Source organism: Labrus bergylta, chromosome 10 (genome assembly GCF_963930695.1).
Source record: "Labrus bergylta chromosome 10, fLabBer1.1, whole genome shotgun sequence".
NCBI classification, from domain to species: domain Eukaryota; kingdom Metazoa; phylum Chordata; class Actinopteri; order Labriformes; family Labridae; genus Labrus; species Labrus bergylta.
The window spans coordinates 28,897,415-28,922,388 of NC_089204.1; the positions used below are offsets into that span (position 1 = coordinate 28,897,415).

The following is a 24,974-nucleotide window of genomic DNA, read 5'->3' on the forward strand; positions in this document are numbered from 1 at the left end:
GACGACCTTCTAGATTTGGGATCTGGCCCGTCTGAGAACAGAGGCAGCTTCTCTTTTCTTCTCTGCCTAACTCTAACTAATCCTGCTTCTTGGTACACCCCTCTGTTCGACTGGAATCATAAATAATCCACAGCAGCTCAGCAGTCCAACCAACAGTTTCTAAGTGATCGTTAACAGTGATGACAGAGAGAGAGAAAGAAAAAACAATCCACAAATATGGACAATAACTTAAAGAGCGTTCTTCTTTTAAGGGACGACTGGAAAGCGCTCCTGCGGTTTCTTCTCGACAGATCGGAGGAGTGTGGAGGAGCGATAGAGGGAAAAAGCGGAGGAGAGATGAAAGAGAAAAACACCCCTGTGAGTTGCAATGATATGCCAAGGCTTTGAGGCATTTGTTGGTACAATATAAAGAGTCAATCGGTCTAGTTAGCCGCCAATTCTTCGAGGGACGTCTCAATGCATCCGGCGACCGACAAAGAAAAGGCAGCTTCTTTTTTTTTTTATGTTTGTCAGTTCGCCTCGAAGTGCTCCAGCCCTCAAACTCTGAGGGTTTTCCAAGTCCTCATCTTTCAGTTTGTGGACAGTCGAACGCAGAAAGAAAAAGACAAATGGAGCCTTTCATCTACAGAGCCGATGAATGACCAGTGTTTCAGTGTGTGTGTGTGTGTGTGTGTGTGTGTGTGTGTGTGTGTGTGTGTGTGTGTGTGTGTGTGTGTGTGTGTGTGTGTGTGTGTGTGTGTGTGTGTGTGTGTGTGTGTGTGTGTGTGTGTGTGTGTGTGTGTGTAGCCTGAGGAGGATGCAGACAGATCGGTGCTGCCCGTCATTCACTGCACACTCAGAACGAAGATGTTGGAAAACAGAAAAACAAAAAAAAGCCCCTGCCATGTGGTGAGATGGTTTTTCAGTCATGCTCTTTCATGCTGCTACCGAAACATGGCTAATCCCGAGTTAGCGTTTGTGTTTTCATGACGCTGCGTGAGCCTTTTTGTTTGTCCCGAAAGCTGTATCATTCATACACAACAATAGTGTCATTTTCAATCTGTCGCAGAGACGCTCGTCATCCCATCTGACAGATTACTCAACACCCATTTTTTTTACGCCTTCCTACCCCTCAAATTTGCTCTCACATCTCGCAGATGCTACGTTGCTTTGGAGGATTTCGAGTGGAAATCGGGGTTAGCAGTTATCCTAGGATGGCCCGCCACGTAGGGGACGGGGTTTTATGGTGGGTTTGGTGGCTACAGTGGCTGATCTGGGGGGGGGGGGGGGGGGGGGGCAGTGAAAGGAAGATGAGGCAGAGGTAATACAGTTCATGTGAAGGAGACAGAAAATGCCTCTGTGGGCTTTGTGAGGTGTTGCCCGAGTCGTGTGCATATTCCTATTTTTCATCACGGCGGTGTGCAGAAAAAAAAGAAGGAGTCTGTCTTGCTCTCTTGTTCCTTTTACCAATCAACAATCCCCATCCGTTGTCATGACAACAAGCACCTCACTTTTGCCCATCTCTTCCAGCGCGGTCGCCAGAGAGACCAGGTCTGCGTCGGCCTGGTGACAAGCTTCCCACAAGTCCAGCAGAACACCGGTGGGGCTCGGCTTTGTTGCAAAGTAGTTCAAGTACCTGCGGAGAGGAGAGAAAGAGAGAGAGGGGGAGAGAGGGCGAGGGAGAGAGAGAGAGGGCGAGGAAAAGTTTGAGTCATTGAGACTGCATTCTGCAAATAATGGTGGTACCACTTTGTTTTGAGAGTCCCTTAAATAATGCCCAGCTCGCTATCATATTTCAGGGAGCAACATTATCTTATTAGCAAGATGAAACATCTTCTAAAACTTAATAAAGCGATTTGCACACGCAACACTGAATCCATTCACAAACTTTATATTCAAGTCAGGCTTCTCGGGTTGTGATTAGAAGGACCAGGAGACTTTCTTTTCACAGTTTTTATCTCTAAATTTAAACGCTGGAGATGACTCTGGTAACCCTGAGCCTTATTAGAATATTAACAGTGATGATTCAAAACATCAAGACAAATGGCTTCATAAAAACAGAATTTAATAAATGTTAAGATACGATGAAGGACATTGTGGCAATATTAGAACAAAATGGAGCGCTCTACATGGTGATGAAACAACAGGAGGAAACCACAGGTTAATATTAACGACTGAAGCCTGAGTGATGTCACCCGTCTGTTCCTGCAGGGGGCGCTGGAGTCCCATTGATGGCGGTCTCCATGCTGGAAATGCTGTCTCAGCCTAACTTTGAGTCAACCTAACGACCATACCCGAGACCAGAGTGCTCCGAGACGGAGACATTTAGGGATCGAGACCGAGTCAAGACCAAAACCAAGACCATAAATATCACAGAGAAATCCTCATCTTGTGTGCATTCTAATTATGAACCGATTGAAGTTATTTGTTGTTTTAGAAAGGAGCATTTTTTAAATGACCGTGGTGGTCTTGTATGGAGCTATCATTGTGGCAAAACTATTTGAATATGCATACACAGATCCACAAATGCGTAAACTAATCTGCAAATATGTAGACCAATTTTGAAATATTTACTTATTTATTAACGGCAGTGAACTTTTTCAGCTGTAAATCCTGAAAATACACAAAAATGATCGCTTACAACTGAGGCGGGCCTCTCCATTGGCTGTCATTTTACATGCAACACTCCTGCTGCCGTGCAAGATCCACAAATGCGTAAACATCAAATGTGTGTCTGACGATCTGCAAACACATTAGTGGGGTTTGTTGTGCATTTGTGGCTCTAGCTCCATAGTCTTGATTTAAAATCCGGAGTCCGCCCAGTCTGAGACCGAGACAAGACCGAGTAAAAATGGTCATGAGACGATCTACAACAACATAAACTCCTCTGTCTCCTCGACTTGACAACTTATAACGATTCAAATGATTCAAGCGTGCATGGCTGCACTCTGCACATGCGGAAAAGCGAGATGAAAGATAGAAAATGAACTGTTGGCAGGTTTATGGATCCCCCCCTTTAATATAACATAGGGGACTAAGCATAGCTGAAAATTAAGACTTTAATTTCTCATAAACGTATGACTTAATTCTGAAAATGCAGAACTTCAGGCTCTAAACAACTTTTATCTCGTAATGTTACAACGTTTTCTAAATCTCCAGTTTTATTTCTTTAATGTGGTAAACAGATTTAAAAGTAGACCAGATAAGGACTGCATGGACTTCTCCTGGTTTTTTCAATCTAGGTCTTTGAACCTCTAAGAAGGACCCATGGGGGGGGGGGGGGGGATTAAAAGCGGACTGATGCACGCTGGGCGATACTCTAAGGGTCTTTAAAGTGATAACTCAATCTTCAAATCAAAATCCTCAGAAGGCAGCTCAGGCAGCCAATCAAATGTTAAGAAGCTAAGATTATAGATCTGTGTTCCCTCCTGTGAGGCAACCAGGAACCCTAAAGGACTCTAAAGCCAGAGCGTGACCCCCTTTTCACACAGAAACATGTGAGGCAGATCTGACCTGTCGAAGCCCAGACTGCGGGCCAGTAGTCTCCAGTCACATCCTCGAGCGCTGGGCGCGTCCAGACTGGCACAGATCTTGTGGCGGATGGAGTCAGGCAGGCGAAAGGCGTAAGGTCCCACCTGAGAGGAGGGCAGGCAGGTTCCTCCTGAGGGGAGGGGCGAGTGAGGCGGTAGAGTCTGGATTCAAAAAAAGAGAGAGAGAGTGGAGAGAGAGAGAGAGAGAGAGAGAGAGAGAGAGAGAGGAGAGGAGAGAGAGAGAGAGAGAGAGAGAGAGAGAGAGGGAGGGAGAGAGGGGGGAGAGAGGACAGAGAGAGAGAGAGAGGAGGACAGAGAGAGAGAGAGAGAGAGGGAGGGAGAGAGGGGGGAGAGAGAGAGGAGAGAGAGAGAGAGCGAGAGAGAGAGGGAGGGAGAGAGGGGGGAGAGAGGACAGAGAGAGAGAGAGAGAGGACAGAGAGAGAGAGAGAGAGAGGGAGGGAGAGAGGGGGGAGAGAGAGAGGAGAGAGAGAGAGAGCGAGAGAGAGAGGGAGGGAGAGAGAGGGAGGGAGAGAGGGGGGGAGAGAGAGAGGAGAGAGAGAGAGAGAGGACAGAGAGAGAGAGAGAGGGAGAGAGAGAGAGGACAGAGAGAGAGAGGACAGAGAGAGAGAGAGAGAGGAGAGAGAGAGAGAGAGAGAGAGGACAGAGAGAGAGAGAGAGAGAGAGAGAGGACAGAGAGAGACAGAGAGAGAGAGAGGAGAGAGAGAGAGAGAGGAGAGAGAGAGCGCGAGAGAGAGAGGGAGGGTGAGAGGGGGAGGAGAGAGAGAGAGAGAGAGAGAGAGAGAGAGAGCATTTAGACCAAATTATGTTTTTTTTTTTCATTTGTAATAACTGTGTGGCATTCACAGCCAATTAAGCCGACGCTTCATTTTCAAAGGACTAAAAGGTTTCTCTGTCTCGTTCTCTTTGATGTCGTCTTCTGTTTTTAAAGAAGAATCAGGCAAATTAGAAGAAAAAAAAAAGATGTTCACTGAGATTACAAGCAAACCATTTATTTTAATCCACAGAAGCTGTCAGAGTCACTGAACTATATTAAGATTTTAATGAATTCACCTGCAGCTCATCTTCACAACATTCTCTTATTTTATTGCACGCTCTCTCTGAAGTTTGAATGCAGTTCTCGTTGGTGTGTTCTGATGAAACTAGCTGACATTACATTCTTAGAGTTTAACATTTAAGGTGTTGTGACTCATCCAGAACGTGTAAACCGCTTGCTGCACTGCCGGCCTTCTCCACGCTGCAAAAACTCAAATCTGAGCGACTGATTAGTCATATTTCTTGTCAAAGAAATATCAAATGAGTTCCTTCTACAAGTCCTACCCTTGGAGAATGAACTTTTGGGAGGAAAATAAAGTCTCTAAGATGACGTTTAGACCCGGTTCTCTGCAGAAAAAGTACCTCCAAAGAGTCCCCCAGTTACTGAGGAAAGTTCCTGCAGTAGAAACTTAAATCAGTGTTTGTCAAACAGTATTTCACTGGTCACAGTTACCTCCTGAATGTCTGTGTGCAGCTGGAATATCTGTCCCTCCCCTTCCACCTGTCGCACGCAGATCTTACAGCTGAGCTGAGACACGGCCAGGCTGCCTCTCTCCAGGCTGAAGGTGCAGTGCAGGGGTCTCTGACTGCCGCTCCAGATGTGGTAGAAGGGGATCTCCTGTAAAAAAGAAGGTGATTAAAGTGGTTTTGTCCTGAGCTGTACAATCAGGAAGGATCTGGAACACATTTTCCATTCAGTGAGAAGGTTATAAAACTTTTTCTGTATACTGAGCGTTTTACAACAGCTGGGTCTCCTCTGTGTGCAAGACGATAAATTATATCTACTGTGCACTGTCCATAAATTAGGACCACTATCAGATTTCCTGCAAGAGAAAGCTGCAGAGGGTTTTAATGTTTCCTCCATAAGATAGAAAGTTCACAAGCTGTATTTTCTGAAACATTTGCTTTTTAAGCCAAAGGGTTTTTTTTGCACGTTTTTTAAGTTGGACTGATATCTTATCTCACCTGATACTTTGCCAGTAGTTTGCTCCTCCAGTGGGTGTGAGGGATGTCGTGGATGGACAGACGGAGGTTGTGGTAGCTGTCTTTGAAGAGCAGCGGCTTGGGATCCTCCAGCAAAACTCCACCAAGACTCCTCTCCAAGTCCAGCACCTCCTGCTCGGGCGCACAACCAAAACCAAGAGGCATTATTGTGTGTTGGATCATTTCAAACTCGGGTCTTCAGAAGTGCTTAATTAAAAACAACAAATATCGTCTTGAGTTTGCATCTCCAAACTGGGAAGGATGAACGTTTTGAAAGCTGTTTGAACTTAAACAGCCAGAAATCATGTCAAGTGATGCCAGTAAACTTCACACAGCACGCTGGTGTTTACCGCCACCCGGCTGCTCCGTCAACACTTCACACAAAACGGGACTAAAAGAGGGAAAACAGTAAACATAGAGAGTCCAAGTTGCTCTGGATGGACTGCTGCCTTTTTTCTGTTCATTAGGGGCTGAGCGTTGTCTTTTGCTGTGTTATTTTGGGTCGACACTTCTGGTGTCTGCAAGAAGATTCAATAAATTAATCCAGAATTTGATTTGGGGCGAGTAAAGCGGACCTGCAGGGGCTCAGTTTAGAGAGAGTGGGACTCCTTTATTGCACAGCACCACTATGCAAATAATTTAGATACACTTCTAATGTTATTATCCTCTGCCATGCTTCACCTGAGTCACATGATTTATAGTCTGGTGTATTCTTTTTTTTTTATAAAGCACATTTTTAGTCTTCACATGTCGAGCCCCTATACCGGAGAATATGTACAGTATTTATATTTCTACTTTTTAGTTGAAGTCTTTTTGCACTTTTGAGCACCATATCAGTGAAGCATGAATATGGTCGTATGTGGTGTCCTTAAAAGGTCCAAACAAAACATTTCAGCAAACATCAAAACTTTTACAAAGCCCCTGAGGTTTTGGAAAAAAAAGCAATAAACAGAAAAAATAAACCAAAAAAAGGGATTTCAGATAGCACTGCAAAAACTTGTAACAAAATTCAAAATCCTAATATTTATAGTTTAAAGGGTTTGTTCCACCATAATACAACTTTCTTTTTTAATAACTTGTGATTTCTAAAAGGGATGCACCCCGGAGCTCCCACTTAAAGGATTTATGGACGAGTGACGTTTTGAGCCAGCAGCTCTTCCTAAGACGCCCTGAGGTGTGCCGATCTTCTTTACTTCTCTTTACCTATTTGTGTTTTTTGGATCCAGCACTCACTAAGGCAGGAATTCTCAACCTTTTTTGGCTTGTGTACTCCCCTTTCAGAATTGTTTTCAGCCAAGTCACCCCCAGGAACATTTTTCGGCTTCCACCTCATTTTCCCCAACTGATTCGTTTCTCGTTTCCACAACCTGTTCACTTTTATCTTCCTGGCTGCGCTCTTGTTAGCATGCAAACTTACATGCTTGGCTCTCTGAAAAATTCCCGTCAACAGACGGAGGCCCTCTGGTCGAAGCGGCTCTGCACATTAGCTATATTATAAATGAATATCCTCAAGTTGGAAATAGTGCCCTATTTGATGTCGCATAGAGAACAAATGCTGTTAATTAAGTCTGAAATCAGTATATGGATTTTCCTTTAAATAATTAATTGGCTTGTTGTGATGCAACTTTTCTCAAATTACATTTGTCATGTATCTCTTGCAGTACTCCCAAATGTGCAGTACTCCCAAATGGGCAGTACCCCTAGGGGTATGCCCATTTGAGAAACGCTGCACTAAGGGATGTGTGTGTCTTTTTTAAAATCTTTAAAAGGACATTCCCACAAACACATGTTTACACAGACAGAGACAGAGAGTCACATGATCGTCACCTTGAGAGCGTGCGGGGTGTCGTGGATGCAGTAGATGCGCAGGCTGTAGTCCAGGGAGAGGCAGGGGGCGCGAGGGGCGAACAGGGCCAGCTGAAGGCGTTTGCAGGCGGGCTGAGGGGGGCAGGACTGGCCCACCAGGCCGTACGTTCCCAGCTGCTCCATGAGGACGTGACAGCACTCCTCCTCCAGCTGCAGGTAGCAAGGAGACGACAACGTCTCCTCTCCTACCGTCAGCACCTCCTGAAAAAAAAAGAAAATGAGGTTGAAAAACGGCCCATAAATCCGATGAGATATCTTTTATTAGTGCGGCAGTCAAGAGGCGGTCTGACCTCCCAGGCGCCCTGGTGCGTCTGCGTCTTCAGCGTGAGGGTCCAGTCAGGCGTCGGCGTGTCGAGCTGGGCACAGTGCGGCAGAGTAAGGACCACAGGGCGGTTAAGCAGCATGCCGGACGGGCCGCAGCTCACCACAGGACTCAGGACGGTCTGGCTGCCCTCGGAGGGAAGCCTGGAAATGTCACACACACAAACACATAGACTCTGAGAACACAATGCAACAGTTTTCCAAAACGTCGCACTTGAGTTATAAAAGAACCATCATCACACCGTGGTTTAAAAAATGCTGCCACACTGAAAATCAAAACAGAAAAAGTTGTCAGGAAATGAAATCCACTCTGACTTGATGTAGAAGTTGAAATAAGCTGATTATTTTTTTTATCCTTAGAAAAAAAAAAAGGGAAAGAACTCCTGAAAAAAAAAAAAAACTTCAAGTGGCTCTCGGTGGGTGATCCACACAGAGGAACATTTTCTGATTGAGGTGAGAACGAGGTTTGTTCTGCTCCATGTTTGCAAAAGGAGATGAGAGGATGAAATAGAGAGGATGAAGAAGCACACTCACGTTGTTTTGTCCCACTTGTTGATGATGAGGTACATCTCGTAGAACTTCCCCTGGGGGATCGTGCCGGGAGGGACCAGGAGACTCACACCTTGAGGGGAGGAAGTTGTTACTCATCTTGTCTCATGTGTGATGAATTGATTAACATAGCTTCACAAAGCGTGCATCTCAATTTTGGTTTCTTTTTGCATGTGATAAGAGGGGAGTACAGATACTCCTACAGGATTGCAATTGGCAGGATTATTATCCTTTCTTTTGTATTTTGTATTTCAGGTTTTGCATAAGCCATAACATAATTGCATCACACGAGTTAGGATATGTGGATTTCTGTCAGCCATGTCTGGGTGTGAGGATTGCTGTCATTGTCGCATGGCCTGACTCTGTACCCTGAGGAACTCCTAAACTAAAAAAATGAGTTTCCCAGCTTTAAAATGTGATCATGACTCACTTCTCCACCAGCAGTGCACTGATCTTATTTGCTGCTATAAACCAGTAGTTTCTCATGTTAGCCATATTACATGTTACTGTTCTGTAGGCCACTGTCCGGGAGAGATAGGACGAGGATATGTGGATATGCTGTCAGTCGTGTTTTTTAAAAGCAGGTCTACTCCTGATTGCATTTGTTTCCATCTGTGACTGTGATGCATACAATTATTTTAGATGCAATAAATATGAGATTCATCTTTCAAATCGCTGTGTGTGAATATGTGATGATTCTTGTGACAGAGGAAATCTGGTCTAACAATCAATTCAGATCAATTTATTTTAAAGGAGCAGTATGTAACTCTGAACCCTAGTGTTTAAAATGGGTACTGCAGGCAAAATCCCCCCCCCTAGTTTGAGCACGTTTCTGCTCGTGGAGCTTATTAGAAACATGCAGAGGCTTTTTAGGTCGGGTACAATCACTTCTATCTGAACCACTTCTCTTGACCGCTTCCATCACTGCAACACCTGTTGACCTGATAACTGCTCTCATATCTGACAAACTGAGGGGCGTCCAAAACGGCCGTGTGGGGGGGTGTCTTAAAAGCACCTACCTTCTCTGGTCCAAACAAATCCAGAGCATTCAGGAGCAGAATCTAAAGTTAGAAGGAGGACATACTGGCTGCTGCATTGTTGTCAGAGAAGCCAGCAATTCAAATTCTTGGACATTTAACAGTTTTTTGAAGCAGTTTTGAACGTCTATTCCCCAGACAAATGCCTGTTGGGAACATTTCAGAGCCTCTATGTTCTTATTTTTTCTTCCCTTTAGAAGCTGATTCAGAACTTCTACTTTTGCAAGAGTCTTTTTAGTTCAGTAATCTGTGCTAGTACTTCAGTAAAGAGTGTGCATTTTGCCTCCTCTGACCTGTGTTTGGGATGGTCAGACGTCCTCCCAGTGCTCCCAGAGTGGCGCTGGTGCTCAGCCCGGGCTCCCTGGACAGCGTGTGGCTGTGGTAGTCTCGCTCTCTCCCCACCGTGCCCACCGACTTCAGGCTGAGGATCTCCCCGTCGCCCAAGTACATGTCCGGGGGGAGCTCCAGGGAGGAGAGAGTGGAGCCGTTGTACACCTTGATTTTGAGGCCGGGCAGGGGGTCCAGCAGGGGGGAGGTGGTCATGGGGATCTTGTGTGGGCTGTCGTTCACTGCCTGCTGCAGGGAGAAGAGTGGGCCCCGGAAAGCCCCCGCTGTGGCCGTCAGATCGGGAGGGGCAGAGGGATGCAGAGGGTGAGGGTTATCTGCGGACAACAGGAGAAAGAGAGGAGACGTTCTTTTAATCTCCAGAGACGACGCCGGGCAGAGCGGAGAGAGCGCTTAAAGTGACACGAGAGGAACGGATTAATGTTGTTAATTAATATTTGATGTCAGGAACAAGAGGAGGGATACCATGACAAATGCTTTCAATGTAAAAAATGTAATGCAGTAAAACAGAATGGAGAACTGACTAAGCGAGGGGAGATAACGGCATTAAGAGAATTAATTTATGGGCTGATATAAATAGAATGAAGTGTGAAGAAGTGCTTTTAAAGAAATGAGAGTGTGCACGTCTACTGATTGATGTGTTTGACGTCAGTGTGTGATTTTACCCTGTCTGGGAGGCTTGTAGTTTCCAGGGTGGAAGGCGGCGGTGAGAGCCGAAGAGGAGTCGGTGATGTCGCCGTGGAGATGGCGGCATCTGCGGCGATACGCGAGCACCCCGACACACAACACCAGGATCACACACAGCAGCAGGGCACCCACCAGACCGGCATAGACCGCGACACCCATACCGGGGGCGAGTGCTGAAGAGGGAGAGAGAGAGGCAGGTGGTCAAAAAAAAAAAAAAAAAACACCATAAAAAGACACCAGAGGGGAAAACACAGAAACATAAGTGAGGGAAACACAAGAGGGAGGAAACACAGTTTTAGAGAGAGCGTCTGATTTACTAAGAATCCACTGCAGCAGGAAGAAGCATGAATTAGTGATTGCAGCGTTAGTTAGTGTTGAAAAGATTTAGTCCAAACAGACGATTCTTAAATGTGATTATGAGATATTTGTCTCTCTCGTCACTGGAAATACAAAAACTCTAGATTTTTATCAGATAAAAACAAGCGACATGAAGTCAGCATGTTGGGCAAATTGTGAAATCGTGATGCCACTTTTGAAATGAAAGAGAATTTATCCAAACCTTTTGTTTTTACTGAAACTGAAATAAGCTGTGGTTTCAGACCTTTTTCTTCCACTTAGGTATCCATAGTTTAAGCTGAATCTGAAGCTAAGAAAAGGTTTTTGACATGCCTCTTTCTACATTGAATTCAGTATAAGTGTTTGTAATAGTCTCTCCTGTTCATGCCCAGTTTATAGAGATCCATGTCAGTGTTTTCAGGGACTCAATCCTCGTCCTTGTTATGTCTAAAAATACATCAGCCAAAAAAAAAGTAGATTTGAAATTGCAGATCTTTACATGTTATGTGGTAAACATTACCAATCAGACACTGGTTTATTTTTTATTTACAAAGCAACCTTACTATCCTCCAATCTTAAAGATGATATTCAGAACCTTATTTGTCTGAATGTTTTGCAAATTTTCGCTCCAAAAATCCAAACTTTAAAAACTCGAGCCTTTTCCTAACATGCACAGTACACCAAACAGCATGTGACCAATATTTCTGTGCACCATTTTTACGAGAGTATCTCCTGCTGCGCTCTTTTCATCCTGACAGACTGCTCACTGAAATGTACTAGAAGGCTGAGGAAAACGTTAGGATGAAGTGCAGAGCATGATGATTGCAGCTCATCCTGAACATTTTTGTGCATTTTGGCACGTGAGAATCACCACATGTGACTGACTGATATTTAAGTTTCGGCTGATCTTTGAAATGTATTTTTTACTCAGAACGAGGACTGAGGATTTTGCCCCCCCCCCCCCCCCCCCAACCATCTGTTACTTTGAGATCGCGATGAGAAGAGGAGATCTTCACAGGCAGAGTGGACGGCAGTGACCGATGACTCTTTCCGTTTAGTTCTGGGCATTTGGGTTTGTTTTAAGACGGACCTATTCTTATTCTAATGCTGTTCCCAGTGACCCTAAAACAAAGCCCAGCTCCTCTCCTCTCTCCTGGGTGATTGGTCAGTGAGCCCACCATAGCCCGTCTCCTAAACACAGACAGAGCCGTACCCAGCCTGGACACGTGATCCGGTCACAGCACAGCAGAGAGGAAGCAAACGAGGAGCGAGGTTTGGCGAGAGACAATGTAGAGCAAAAAAAAGAAAAAAAAGAAGAAGAAGAAGTGGTGGAGACAGGCTGGATAAACAGAGGAGGAGAGAGTGAGAGGAGAGGCAATTTGGCAAAAGTGATAGCAAGGTGTTAGATAAGGTTGTGATTTGTTGAGAGGACAGACGGATTAGGAGGGAGGAGGAGGAGGGAGGAGATAAGCAGAGCTGTGCTGGAGGAAAAAAGGCCTGTGTGTTAAAAGAGCAGGCGAGAAGTTGGAGGAAGGCGCAGACGCTACAGAGAGGAAGAAGAGGGGAGGCTGGAGGCAGACGGGCTTGGCAAGAGGAGAGAGCTCCGGTGCTCACGTGGCTGCGATGGAAGCGAATCCGACAGCCGTCCGCACTTATTACCAGAAACGGAACAATGGCGAATTAGGTGCATTACCGCGGCTGCTCTCCCCTGAGCCCACGTCACATCGAGCTACGGGAATTACCATCACTTTCAAATGTAAACTATATCACAGATTAGCAGGAAGTCAGACAGAAATCAAATGGTTTTTTTTCCCCCTGCAGAAAGCGCTGTGCTTCCATGTCATGTCTCAGCTTAGAGGTCTGTCAGTTTGCTGCCTTCAAACAGGAGCTGCAGATTTTTTTTATTTTCACCTGACAGGTCGGGTTAGAGTCAGATGAAAGTTTTGTTTTTTTTTAGGAGTTTTTTTTGAGCCTGTTTACACCTGGTATCAAAATGAATCCCGGTCGTTAGATTCAACACGTTTCTCAAGTGATACCTTGTGAAGGAATCTCACTTCACGGCTCTATATGCAAATAAACAGGCGGCACAAATCATCGTCATAGCAACCAAAAAAAAACATTAACTCTTAAAAAAAAAGCTGTGATGCATCCTCACAGCAGAAAGAATGATGTTCCTTGTTAACATCGACTTAAAACAACATTATGAAGGATTCAGTTGGTGAGCTTTGGCGACCACTGAAGGTCTCTGAGTGCAACTGCACTGTCATAAAAACAGACTAAATATTAAAGAATGAAGCCTGAGTGACATCATCCATCTGTTCCTGCAGGGGGCGCTGGAGGCTCATCGACAGCAACCGCCATGTTGGAAATGCTGTCTCAACCTAACTTTCAGTCAACCTAAGGACAGGCTGACAGCTGGAGCTGAGGCGGGTTTTAAACCTCCTGACAAACCGTTACACCGCGCCCACCTGTCAATCAGGTCAGCTACACGCCTAACAATGGATAAAATAAAAAATGGAGCTGTTCAAAAAAAATTCAACCCCCGGTACAGAGTGTGACAGTGATGACAATAACTAATCAGATCTATTTGGTTTTTAAACATGTTAATCTATTCTGTAAAAACATTTTTTTTGGCCTGTGGTGTGTATGTGACTTCCTGTGTTCCTGCAGCCAGCCTCTAGTGGACACTCGATGAACTGCAGGATTTTGCACTTCAGCATTGGCTTAATTTTTCAAGACCGGAGGTTGCTGTTTGCTGCACACATTGTGTAAAGACATAACAAGCTAAGTGTCAAACTTGCAGCCGCACTGTTTTGCAAAGCTTTCTCAAATGTCTCAAGGCATGTCTACATTTTTCCTCTAGTCCGGCTTCTTGCTCGATCAAACCAGCTTTCGAATGACTGAATGAATGATCACATTTTAGTGCTTCCTTAATGCGTTTACATCTGCTGCTTTAAAATTAGTTTTTGTATTTTGTCTTTTTTCTGTCCTGTTATGCCATGCCGCAGATCCGGGGACAAATAGGGTTGAACTAGAAGTTGAAGTTGCTCCTGAAGTCTGTTTACTTGTGACTGTATCCCTCAGAATGCATCTTAATACCAGATGTGACTGTGAACAACATTTTCTTTAAGGTGATTTTTCCAGTTTTATTTTTTCAATCTAAAGTTGCAGCAAGGCGTTCAAAGAATGATTCACTGAGCTAACAAGGAGCCAGCTCCGAAAAACTCAGAATGCTTAGTCAACACACGAGACAGGACGGGGGGGGAACAACACTCAAGAAGGTGAGGTGTGTCTTCAATGAACGCGATCTGAGATGACAACACAGTGTGGGAAAGAAGACGAGTCAACACAGAAGAGCGCTGCACACACACAGATGTTAGGACTCACACACACACACACACACACACACACACACACACACACACACACACACACACACACACACACACACACACACACACACACACACACACACACACACACACACACACACACACACACACACACACACACACACACACACACACACACACACAGTGTGAGGTGATGAGAGAGTGAAGTCATGGGGAGGTGAACTTACGATGGCTTGCATGTTCAATTGAAATCTTTTTATCTGTTTGATCAGGAGAAAAAAATAAGAGAAGAAGAAAAGAAAGAAAGAAAAAAAAACATAAAAATGGATGGACTCGTCGTTATGCAAATGAAACACAACATAATACAAAGCAGAAAGTAAACAATAGCTCATCAATATGAAAATAGAAATGTTCACATAAAAGGCACTCTGCCATCCAGGAAATACACTTTAGATCCTCCAAAAAAATAATAACCTCTCCTTCTTGAAATGCGGAATGAGCTTCTGCATAATTGTTTACATAATGTGCGAGGGAGTACAAGAAGCGTATTTGAAAACGACTGCAGAAGAGATTAGGACTGTTTGGATGAGAGTGCCAAAGTTAAAGACAGTTTTGAAAATGAACAAGGACGCTGGGTGATGTGTGTGTGTGTGTGTGTGTGTGTGTGTGTGTGTGTGGTACATGAGGGAGTTACGACGCAAGATTGAAAACGTGTTTTTTTACACACCCCGCAGGGTACGTTATCGCCTTCTCAGGAAGAAAAAAAAACAAAAACACACAGCTATCCAGACGGGGACAATCTTTCGGCAAAGTAACAGCGATGCGAATCATCCCTGAGTGGTTTGATGAATGTCAGAAACCATCCTTCAGGATTGTGTCACTTACTCGATCTAAAACAAAAAACAAATAACCTCCTCTCCCCATCAGCATCATTAAAAAAAAAAAACACCAAATGGATTCCCCCGACTTTCACATCCCACCCGATAGCAATTAGATCCTTCTATAGGGGCCGAGAGGAAAGATCGTCTGTGGTGTCTCAAAGAGCGTTTTAAACATTTATGACTGGGGGGTATTTAGCCGCTCCTCGATGGAGGGAATAACAGTGATTGAGACATCAGAGTGGGCTTCTATTGTTTTGTCAGAAGCATGCAAAAAAAACAACAACATCCGAACAGATTAATCCTATTGAAGTGCTGGAACAATAAATAAATCAGTCAGTAACCTGTACTTTGCCAAGTGGCACATCCGCAGATTTTCTCCAGCACAGTGCTCCCCCATCTCCCCTTTGACGGAGCCACTTCAGTGCATGTTTTCCCTGACAGCCTCCTGAGAACGCTCGGCTCTGCAGACAGAGTATTTGTCTAATCTGGCTGCTACATGGAGGGCCTGTTTATGTCAGGGCTCCACGCGTGTGTGTGTGTGTGTGTGTGTGTGTGTGTGCTACATATGATCCCAAGGTTGCACGTGCATTTTGTTTTATGTGTGTGAGAGGGTTTTTGAAGTGTGCACTTGATGTATCTCGCTGCCTCTGTGGATGATGTGCGTCTCTCTTTCGGGATTCTAATGCGCTGTCAGCTGGATTCCTCCCAGCTCATCATGGGTTGCACATTGGGTGTCAGAGCAGGTCTGACTCACTCTCATATGCTCTTCTTCTCTGTGCTAATTTTTCGACTTGGCCGCGTCATGCTCGCTTCCCTCTCCATGCACTCCCTCCCTTGGCCTCCATTTTTCTCTCTCTCTCTCCATCTGTGTCTTTTAGATGCCTTCTCTCTTTGTGAAACCTAAATTTTGCCCCATGAAACATCTGTCTGCGATTGAGCAGTTACCGCCTTCATCTCTCTCCACAGATTGTTCACGCTCTCACCATGCTGCAACTCTTTGTAAATCTCTTTCTGGAATACACGGCTGTACAAAAATGAGTTTGAAATGCAATGCACCTTTTAAAACTTGACTAAAGAAAACACTTCCTGCAGGACTTAAAAAACAACCTGAACAGCTACAATTCTACAATTCACTTAGCAGACTCTTTTATCCAAAGCGACGTACATCAGAGAGTAAGAACAACACAAGCAAGGATCTAGAAAAAAGGGAACAATGTGAGTAAGAGCAAACGATCAGCTTTGAGTCTGATTGGACACACAGGTGCTGACAGGAAGTGACCAGAGGCAAAGCACAACATTGAGGGCAGTTCTTGAGAGCTCTAATCAGTATAGAAACCATCTTATAAGTCATCGTTATCAAACAAAAACCATCGTCATTACCATCATCATCATCAATAATATGGAGACCATCATCATTAAGTTAGTAGGTATTCATGAAAGAGCTGGGTCTTTAGCTTTTTCTTAAAGGTGCAGAGGGACTCTGCAGATCACATGGAGTTTGGAAGTTCATTCCACCACCGGGGGGCGACAGAGGAGAAGAGTCTAGTCAACAGCTAACATGCTACATGGGAAATGACCCCCCCCCCCCCCCACAGAACCTCCACCTCTCGCCACTGGAGGGCGGAGCCAGTTGGGAGAAAGGTAGCCAGCAACAGGGATCCAGGGGAAATTGCCCCCCTGGAGAAGTTGTTTGTTAAAGTGGCCTCTGGCACGTCCAGCACTACACAAAGCTAAAACTGAAATTCTGCTCATCCTAAATTTTATTTCATTCAAACAACCAATAAAGCTAAGAAAAACAAACAAACATAAAATCTCAAATTTGGAATGAAAAGGAGCAGAAAGAAGTTTAAATCTTATAATATCTGCCCCTCTTTCACAAAGCATTAATGAAAACAAAACAGAACACTTCATTCAACTTAATTTTCTATTCAGCACACGGGGCACGTCAGAAACCTTCTTTCATCTTTAACATTTCCAAACTGATACGTCCTAACTCTGGTTCATGCATTTCTATCTAACCAATGCAATTACTGTGACGAGAAAGCTTCAGCTTATCCTGACTCCTTCAGCCTGAGTGCTAACAGTTACTAAGAAAACACATGACACCCAGTCTGAAAAAGTCTACTTCTGCTTCCAGTCCAGTACAGAATAGTTTTTACTTTGCGTCTATAAAACTCTAAATTGTTTGGCTCCTCTGACCTGTTCTCTGACTACCGTCCAATCAGATCCCTCCGATCATCAGGTATCATCAGGGCCTCTTTAAATGTACCGAGAGTCAAAACAAAATCCGCTGAAGGTGCATGTAGTCACTGAGGTGATGTCCTCTGTAGCAAACTGCCCGCTGGCTGTCTTAAAAGCGGTCTAAAAAACATAACTTCTCTCCCTCACCTGCTTCTCTCAGGGAGCATAGGACCTGTACATTCCTCGTATATGAATGTGAGTGCTGTGTGGGTTGAGTCATTTTATATTTGCCATTATTATACCGCTCAGGGTTGCGGGGGATGTGGGGGTGCTGGAGTCTCTCCCAGGCTGTCACTTGGCGAGAGGCTGGTTACACCCAGAGTCTCCAGTTAACCTAACAAGCATGTGTTTGGACTGTGGGAGGAAGCCGGAGAGAACCTACACATGCACGGGGAGAACATGCAGACTCCACACAGAGAGGCTCCTGTCAGACGAGGATTCAAACCAGGAACCTCCTCGCTGTGAGGCCACAGCGCTAACCACTGCATCACTGATTTCTATTATTGCTTATTGATTTAAACATGGTCAGAAATGTAGAAAATTACTGTAAGAAGAATCGAGCTCTTGTTCATTTTAGCACAAAGTCTGTAAATAACAATTTGTGTGTTGGTTTGTGTGTACTTCGAGTGTGTCTCAAAGATGTTTTCATTGTAAAAAAAAAAAAACTATTTAAAGAAAAACTGTTCTTACACTAGACCGATAAATATCGTAGCAGAAGAAACTCCCTTTCAGTGATTGCACCTTTAAGACGGCCTCCATGTGTTTAAATAAGGATGACCCGTCAATGCAACAACGCAATCAATGCAATTCTTTGTGTTTTCTCCTGATTCCTCTTGTTTATAATTGTCGAGCAGTGAGGCTGAGTGGGATGTCATTATTCTCACATTGTTCTGAAGCGGGGGGCTCGTGGTCGTTCTCTTTAAACATGCAGCAACCTTCACAACAGGGTCCTAAGTCTCTGACTAGACTCTTCTCCTCTGTCGCCCCCCGGTGGTGGAATGAACTTCCAAACTCCATGTGATCTGCAGAGTCCCTCTGCACCTTTAAGAAAAAGCTAAAGACCCAGCTCTTTCATGAATACCTACTAACTTAATGATGATGGTCTCCATATTATTGATGATGATGATGGTAATGACGATGGTTTTTGTTTGATAACGACGACTTATAAGATGGTTTCTATACTGATTAGAGCTCTCAAGAACTGCCCTCCATGTTGTGCTTTGCCTCTGGTCACTTCCTGTCAGCACCTGTGTGTCCAATCAGACTCAAAGCTGATCGTTTGCTCTTACTGACATTGTTCCCTTTTTTCTAGATCCTTGCTTGTGTTGTTCTTACTCTCTGATGTACGTCACTTTGGATAAAAGCGTCTGCTAAGTGAATTGTAGAATTGTAGCAACTAGGAAGTCAATATCATATAATTTGAAGAATGTGGGCTTCCATGAGTGTTTGGCCGTTTGGCTACTTGGGGGACAAGGATGGTGGCATTATGGTGATTTAGCTAACAATTGGACACGCCCCTTCTTTCATCCCTCCACATATTGCTTAAAGGCAGCAGTGAACCACTTTAAAAGATACTGATATACTAAAAGGCCGTCTGAAGAATCAAGACACATAACATCCAGGAAATCTATGTGAGCCAAATATTGAATCTCTGCTGACATTTCAGCACCCTCCCGGTTCAAACCCAGGTGACTTACTGCGCGCACACAGCCCCTCGGTGCAGTTTTTGCTCTCCATCATGCTGCCGCCGCAGTGCTTTCCTCCGTTTCTGGGCGGGGGGGCCTGGCACTCACGACTGCGCCAGTGGGTGCACTCGGTCCCACAGGCGGACCACTTTGCCCACTCTGTCCAGCCTCCGTCGACTGGAATGACACAGCAGATAGACGGGGGGGATTTTAAAACAACTTTGGAGTCCAACGGGGGTCCAATCAGTAACCAGCAGAAGAGGAAAAACTAAATGCAGTAATTTAGATGACTTTGTAATGACTTTGTGAGAGGACCCCACATCACTAAATCAGATCGCCTACATTTCATTTCATTTGTTTTATTTCATTCGTTTTATGACGCACAATGTAGAGAAAAACTTTTTTTTTTTTTTTTTTGCCTTTACAAAGAATGAAAAGGTGCAGGAGGAAAAGAAACGTATAAACCTGCCCTTTGTACACAAAAATAGGTTGAAATTATTATTATAATTTTTTTCTTTCCTCTCATTTTTTTACAATACATTCATGACCAAATGCTGCTCTGTCCTCTTTTGATAAAGTGTTTTTAAAAGCTGCAACAAGTGAAAAGCCTGTTTTTGTATCTAAAATCTGACTTTAAGTCGCTGCATTCAGCTGAGCATCTGATTTTTCTGCAAGAATGGCCACTTGGGCCTGGAAGGTCGGGGGTTCGATCCCCAGCTCCTGTAACCACATGTCCGATGTGTCCTCGGGCAAGACACTTAACCCCAAGTTTCTCCCACTGCTTTATGTGAATGTGTATGAATGGATGAGTTAATACTGATGGACTCTTTCCACAGCAGCCTCTACCATCAGGGTGTGAATGTGTAGGTGTGACCTGCGGTGTCAAAGCCGAAGGTCTATTTACCACTTTGGTGTTTTCTTAATATTCCTGTGAGCAGATAATAAATGAACAGGTGAACAGGTGTAAGTCCTCCTCACCTGGGCACAGCGTGGTGCAGGTGACTCTCTGGAAGGGCGGGCCCTCACAGAAGGCTCCTCCATTCAGAGGGGCTGGATTGGTGCAGCTGCGCGTCCGTCGCTGCCAGCCCCGCCCACATCGAGCGTTACACTCCGACCACTCAGTCCAAGAAGACCAACCTCCGCTCACTGACACACACACACACACACACACACACACACACACACACACACACACACACACACACACACACACACACACACACACACACACACACACACACACACACACACACACACACACACACACACACACACACACACACACACACACACACACACACACACACACACACACACGGGACAGATTAGCAGTCTGGCCTTCGCTTGTCAACTTCACTGAAATCTACTGTATCCAAAGTGTGTAAAAAGATTCAGACTTTTCCTTCCTGTCTGTGTTCTCTGTGTGATGCTTTTTATTTTGCGATTGTAACCACTGTGCTCTTGTTGTGGCCAGGTCTCCTGCCAGGAACGAGTATGAATCTTTAAACATCTCCGGGGTTAAAGTGAACAAAAAACAAATAAAAAAAGTCTAAACCTTTTTTACGTTTGTCGTGCTTTTCCTACAACAGCCTGCAAATTTAATTTGGCTTGTAGACACAGAAAGAAGAAGTTCCCCTTTGGTAAGGTAACATGTTAGTTTACAAATCATATTTTATTCACTTTTTCTGCAGTACAAAAGCTCGTTCAATTATTTATGATTGCATTTCGGTGTGCAACTTCTTAGATTTGCAAGACACCTGCATCGCTTCACCCTTCAGACCAACTTTCTTTGTGTTATTTTTATCCTATAAAGTGCCGACCTATCCGTCCGTCCATCTAGTACAGTTTGTGCTAGAAGTCGGGGTGAGCCGATGTGAGAACTCAGGATGTAATATTCAGGTATCTCCTGCTACACGCACTCGATTGGTTCCATCTTTGTGCACATAATGAGGCCGCTTCATTCATTGTTTGCCAGTATGTTTTACACAATCTTTTTATTTATACAGGAAGTCCACTTAAAGTCTTTATATGTGATTCTTCACACTTAAATATAATATAAATCAAGTATCTCCTCTGAAAATAACTCTGTGAGTCATGACTGTCTACAATGGGTGTAACACCCGAGTCCCACTGTCTGTGATGTTTTCAGAGTTTTCAGAGTCCTATCTTCACTTTGTTTACATCGCCGGGACGGCCGGCTGACTCCTCCCCTCGTGTATAAAAGTTGTTTAATTGAGGGACTAGAGAAAAGAAGAATAACATACTGTACTCACTGCTTAACTGTGTTTCTAGATCACGCTCATTTCAGGTAAATTTACATGCAGTGTGAAGATACCAGCATAATAAAGATCGCTAGCATTAGCATGCTAACACAACAATGCAGCGCGAGTTGTTTTGGTTTCATGCTGGTGCTCAAGGGCGACATCTGCTGGATGAAAACATCACATAAAGCCTTTAACTTAGCATTTATATAATAAGTTTAATCACAGTGTCAGACTCTTGTTAGCCCGCCTGACATCTTTTAATTTGTATTTTTTAATATTTTTGGGAGGCTTTTTATGGCTTTATTTTAGAGATAGGACAGAAGATAGAGTCAGAAACCTGGAAGAGAGGGAGAGAGAGAGAGAGTGGGGAACAAGATGTGGGAAAGTAGCCACAGGTTGGATTTGAATCCACGCTGCTCCCTCTTAAGGATTTAAGCCTCTGCACATGAAGCGTGCGTACCGGCACCCCTCGTCTGCCATCTCAGGGCGTCCTTCTAACATCTTGTCCTGCCTCATGAGATGCTCCCACTTGTCCCACCAAAAGCAAGATTTCAGCGGCAGCCAGTCTCAAATTTTCCTGAAATCTTCTTGAGTGCATGTGTGAAAACAGCTTCACATTTTCAACAGAAAAACTAACTTTAAGCCTTTCTCAGAAATCACTAAACCGGCCTCCCCTTCTTGTCCACATCATGTCATACTCTGAATCTTTTAAAGTCAGAGAACGTTTAATAAATCACATTTCTTTGAACATCTAACTTCATGCATTTGACTGAAAATCTGCTGATCCAGTTCGGCATATTTGCCATCTTTGCAATGTTTTGAATGAGGTATTTTAAGGAGAAATCATATTCAGACTATATCATATTCAGCATCTGAAATCAATCAGGCCTCACTGTTTGATCTCCAGAAACATTTTGGATATTTGACAGATCAATAAAACCTGCAGGGGATCTTTTCCGGGCACAGGTTCCTTATCGATAACAGAAACGACCATTTCATAGTTTTGTATCCACTGATGCTCATCATGAAGGACAGGAGGTTCATTGTGTGTGTGTGTGTGTGTGTGTGTGTGTGTGTTACCATAAACAATAAGGGTCGCCGTGCTGCTGCGTCTCTTGGCCACCACGTTGCGAGCCACACAGGTGTAGTTGGCCGTGTCGGAGAGTCTGGCCTGTTTGATTATCAGATCGTGATCGATGGTGATCAGAAAGTTTGAGTCCTGCGACGGATCTATGAGGTCCTCGTTCTTCAGCCAGTCCACCTACACACACACACACACACACACACACACACACACACACACACACACACACACACACACACACACACACACACACACACACACACACACACACACACACACACACACACACACACACACACACACACACACACACACACACACACACACACACACACACACACACACACACACACACACACAGAATGGTGTTGTACTGCATGAAATGTAGAAATTTAATCTTATAGAAAAGCAACAAAAAGCTGTGATTTAAGAAAAGTAACAGAAGCCAAAATCTGAGTTGAAAGACTTGAAAAATACCCGCTGTCTTCAAATTCTTAATTCGAGACATTTTCAATGATGGACTGTAATTCTTCTGGCAGACAAGTCTTCACATAAATCATTGTACAAATTAGCAGGTGTGTATGCATAAACAGAATTCGGCCTCACACACACACACAGATCCATTCAGTAAACATGATAAACCTGCAGGAACTGAGCCGTCGCTGCACCGCTTCATGTGGTGGTGATGATCAAACACGCTGCCAGCATTTGATAATTTTTACTTTCTTCTTTTTTGGCTTCTGTTCAAGAAGAAACTCACCTCTGATTGCGACACTTCCTCCGTGCCAAAATATTAAACAAACAACCCCAAAAAAAAAACAATACAAAGTCATCTTTCTCATAAAACACCTTCTGGAGTCCTCCAGTGAACACACACAACATGCTTCCTCTAACGTCTCATGTCACTCCACCTCCAAGAGGAGAAATCATCCTGGTGAGACGTGAATTTTTTATTTGAGTGATAAAAGAATATTTTGTTTTCTTTTTAAATATATTGTTGTGCTGCTCTTTTTATGAGATGAATAAACACTGTTGGATAAATTGCTGTGCAGTCAAAGCAGCTCAGATTTAAAACATGACACAAAGAGGATTTAAGCACAGCGAGGGTTTGTTTTCTGCTTCTGATGGTTTCATCTTTTAAGGAGTTTCTTTCTGAATAGTAGCTGGACAGACTTAAATCTTTAAAGGAGCAATCAGTGAGATGTGTAGTGAGTGAAATGATAAAGGTATCTTACTCTCTGATCATTAAGGAAACATGCTATGTTGAAGTGCTGGCTTCTCTGACAACAATGCAGCAGCCAGTATGTCCTCCTTCTAACTTTAGATTCTGCTCCTGAATGCTCTGGATTTGTTTGGACCAGAGAAGGTAGGCGCTTTTAAGACACCCCCCCCACACGGCCGTTTTGGACACCTCTCGGTTTGCCAGATATGAGAGCAGTTATCAGGTCAACAGGTGTTGCAGCGAGGTTAGAACACAGAAAGGTTTACAGACCCATGCAGAGCTGGATAAACACTGAAGCTTCAGAGTCCACCACATGGTGACCTGCGTGAGCATCCACTCTAAAGAGGAGGGGGAGACAGCTCTCTATGATGTTTAGAAGTTAGACTGCAGTACCCATTTTAAACACTAGGGGTCATCATTACATATTGCTCCTTTAAAATAAATTGATTGTTAGACCAGATTTCCTCTGGGACAACGATTTGAAAGAAGCATCTTATGTTTATTGCATCTAAAATAATTGTATGCATCACAGTCACAGATGGAAAAAATGGAATCAGGAGTAGACCTGGTATTAAGTAATACAGTAATAGTCTCTAACAACACCACACCCCAGATAAAATGTGTTTATGGGGTTGTTTCAGCAATAACATTTAGAGCAAAAAAATATCATCTAACTTACTAAAGTCTTACTTTTATGGCAGAAATGTGGGCGACAGGAAGTGATTTATTTTACCTTAGGAGAAGTTTGGTAAAATTCAGTATTTAAAAAAAACACAAATCTAAGTTCAGAAGTGGAAACGGGGATAATGAGTGTGAGATCTACCTCTGCAGCTGGCATGCCCTCCGGGGGGCGACACTGCAGCAGCACCTCCTGCTCCAGTCGCACCTCCCCTCCCCAGCGGCTCCTGCTCAAAGTTCTTTCTCAGGTCTGCAGAGGGTGACACACAGAGAGGGAGTCAGCAAGTTAGTGAAGGCAGTGACACCAGTGTTTATCTTAGTGACACTGTCTGTCAAACACACACACACACACACACACCAGACAAAGCCCCCTAAAATCCTCTGTCACCGTGTCGTAGTTTTTCCGGCTTCATTTCCTCATAAACATGCAGAGTGTCAATCACACCGCGGCGCCACACATTACCTCGGGGGGGACGATGATGGAGCGCTACAACAAATCTATTTGCATATGCACTTAATCTGACACATATGACAAGCAAAAAAGTTAGAGACTTTTGCCCTTCTGCTCTCTCACTTCCTCCCCAACACACACACACACACACACACACACACACACAGACACAAAGCTTTGGTACTGACATGCAATGCGAACGTAGGCTCGGTTACTCTTGGTGGTGCCAGCAGAGCTCCAGGCCACACACTGACACCAGTAATCCTCCAATCCAAACAACTCCTCCACCTGAGTCCTCGACACGGAGATATCCACCTCTCGCACCACCAGACCTGTGCAGGGCGAGAGAGAGAGAGGGGGGGGGAGAGGGAGAGAGAGAGAGGGGGGGGGAGAGGGAGAGAGAGAGAGAGAGGGGGGGGGGGAGAGGG

The 24,974-nt window shown here is 44.4% G+C and overlaps 1 protein-coding gene across 1 annotated transcript in view; it reads right to left on the reverse strand.

Moving 5' to 3' along the window:
* Positions 1-669: 669 nt before the first annotated feature.
* unc5b (unc-5 netrin receptor B) overlaps positions 670-24,974 on the reverse strand; it is a 73,808-nt gene continuing 49,503 nt past the window's right edge. The window contains 16 exon segments of the mRNA XM_065959793.1: positions 670-1,615; positions 3,493-3,671; positions 5,017-5,181; positions 5,529-5,678; positions 7,374-7,613; positions 7,703-7,877; positions 8,268-8,355; positions 9,613-9,981; positions 10,330-10,524; positions 14,268-14,300; positions 18,860-19,024; positions 19,826-19,993; positions 22,192-22,372; positions 24,241-24,306; positions 24,308-24,345; positions 24,735-24,878. Of these exon segments, the coding sequence (XP_065815865.1) occupies positions 1,450-1,615; positions 3,493-3,671; positions 5,017-5,181; positions 5,529-5,678; positions 7,374-7,613; positions 7,703-7,877; positions 8,268-8,355; positions 9,613-9,981; positions 10,330-10,524; positions 14,268-14,300; positions 18,860-19,024; positions 19,826-19,993; positions 22,192-22,372; positions 24,241-24,306; positions 24,308-24,345; positions 24,735-24,878 (2,522 nt within the window). The 3' untranslated portion in view covers positions 670-1,449.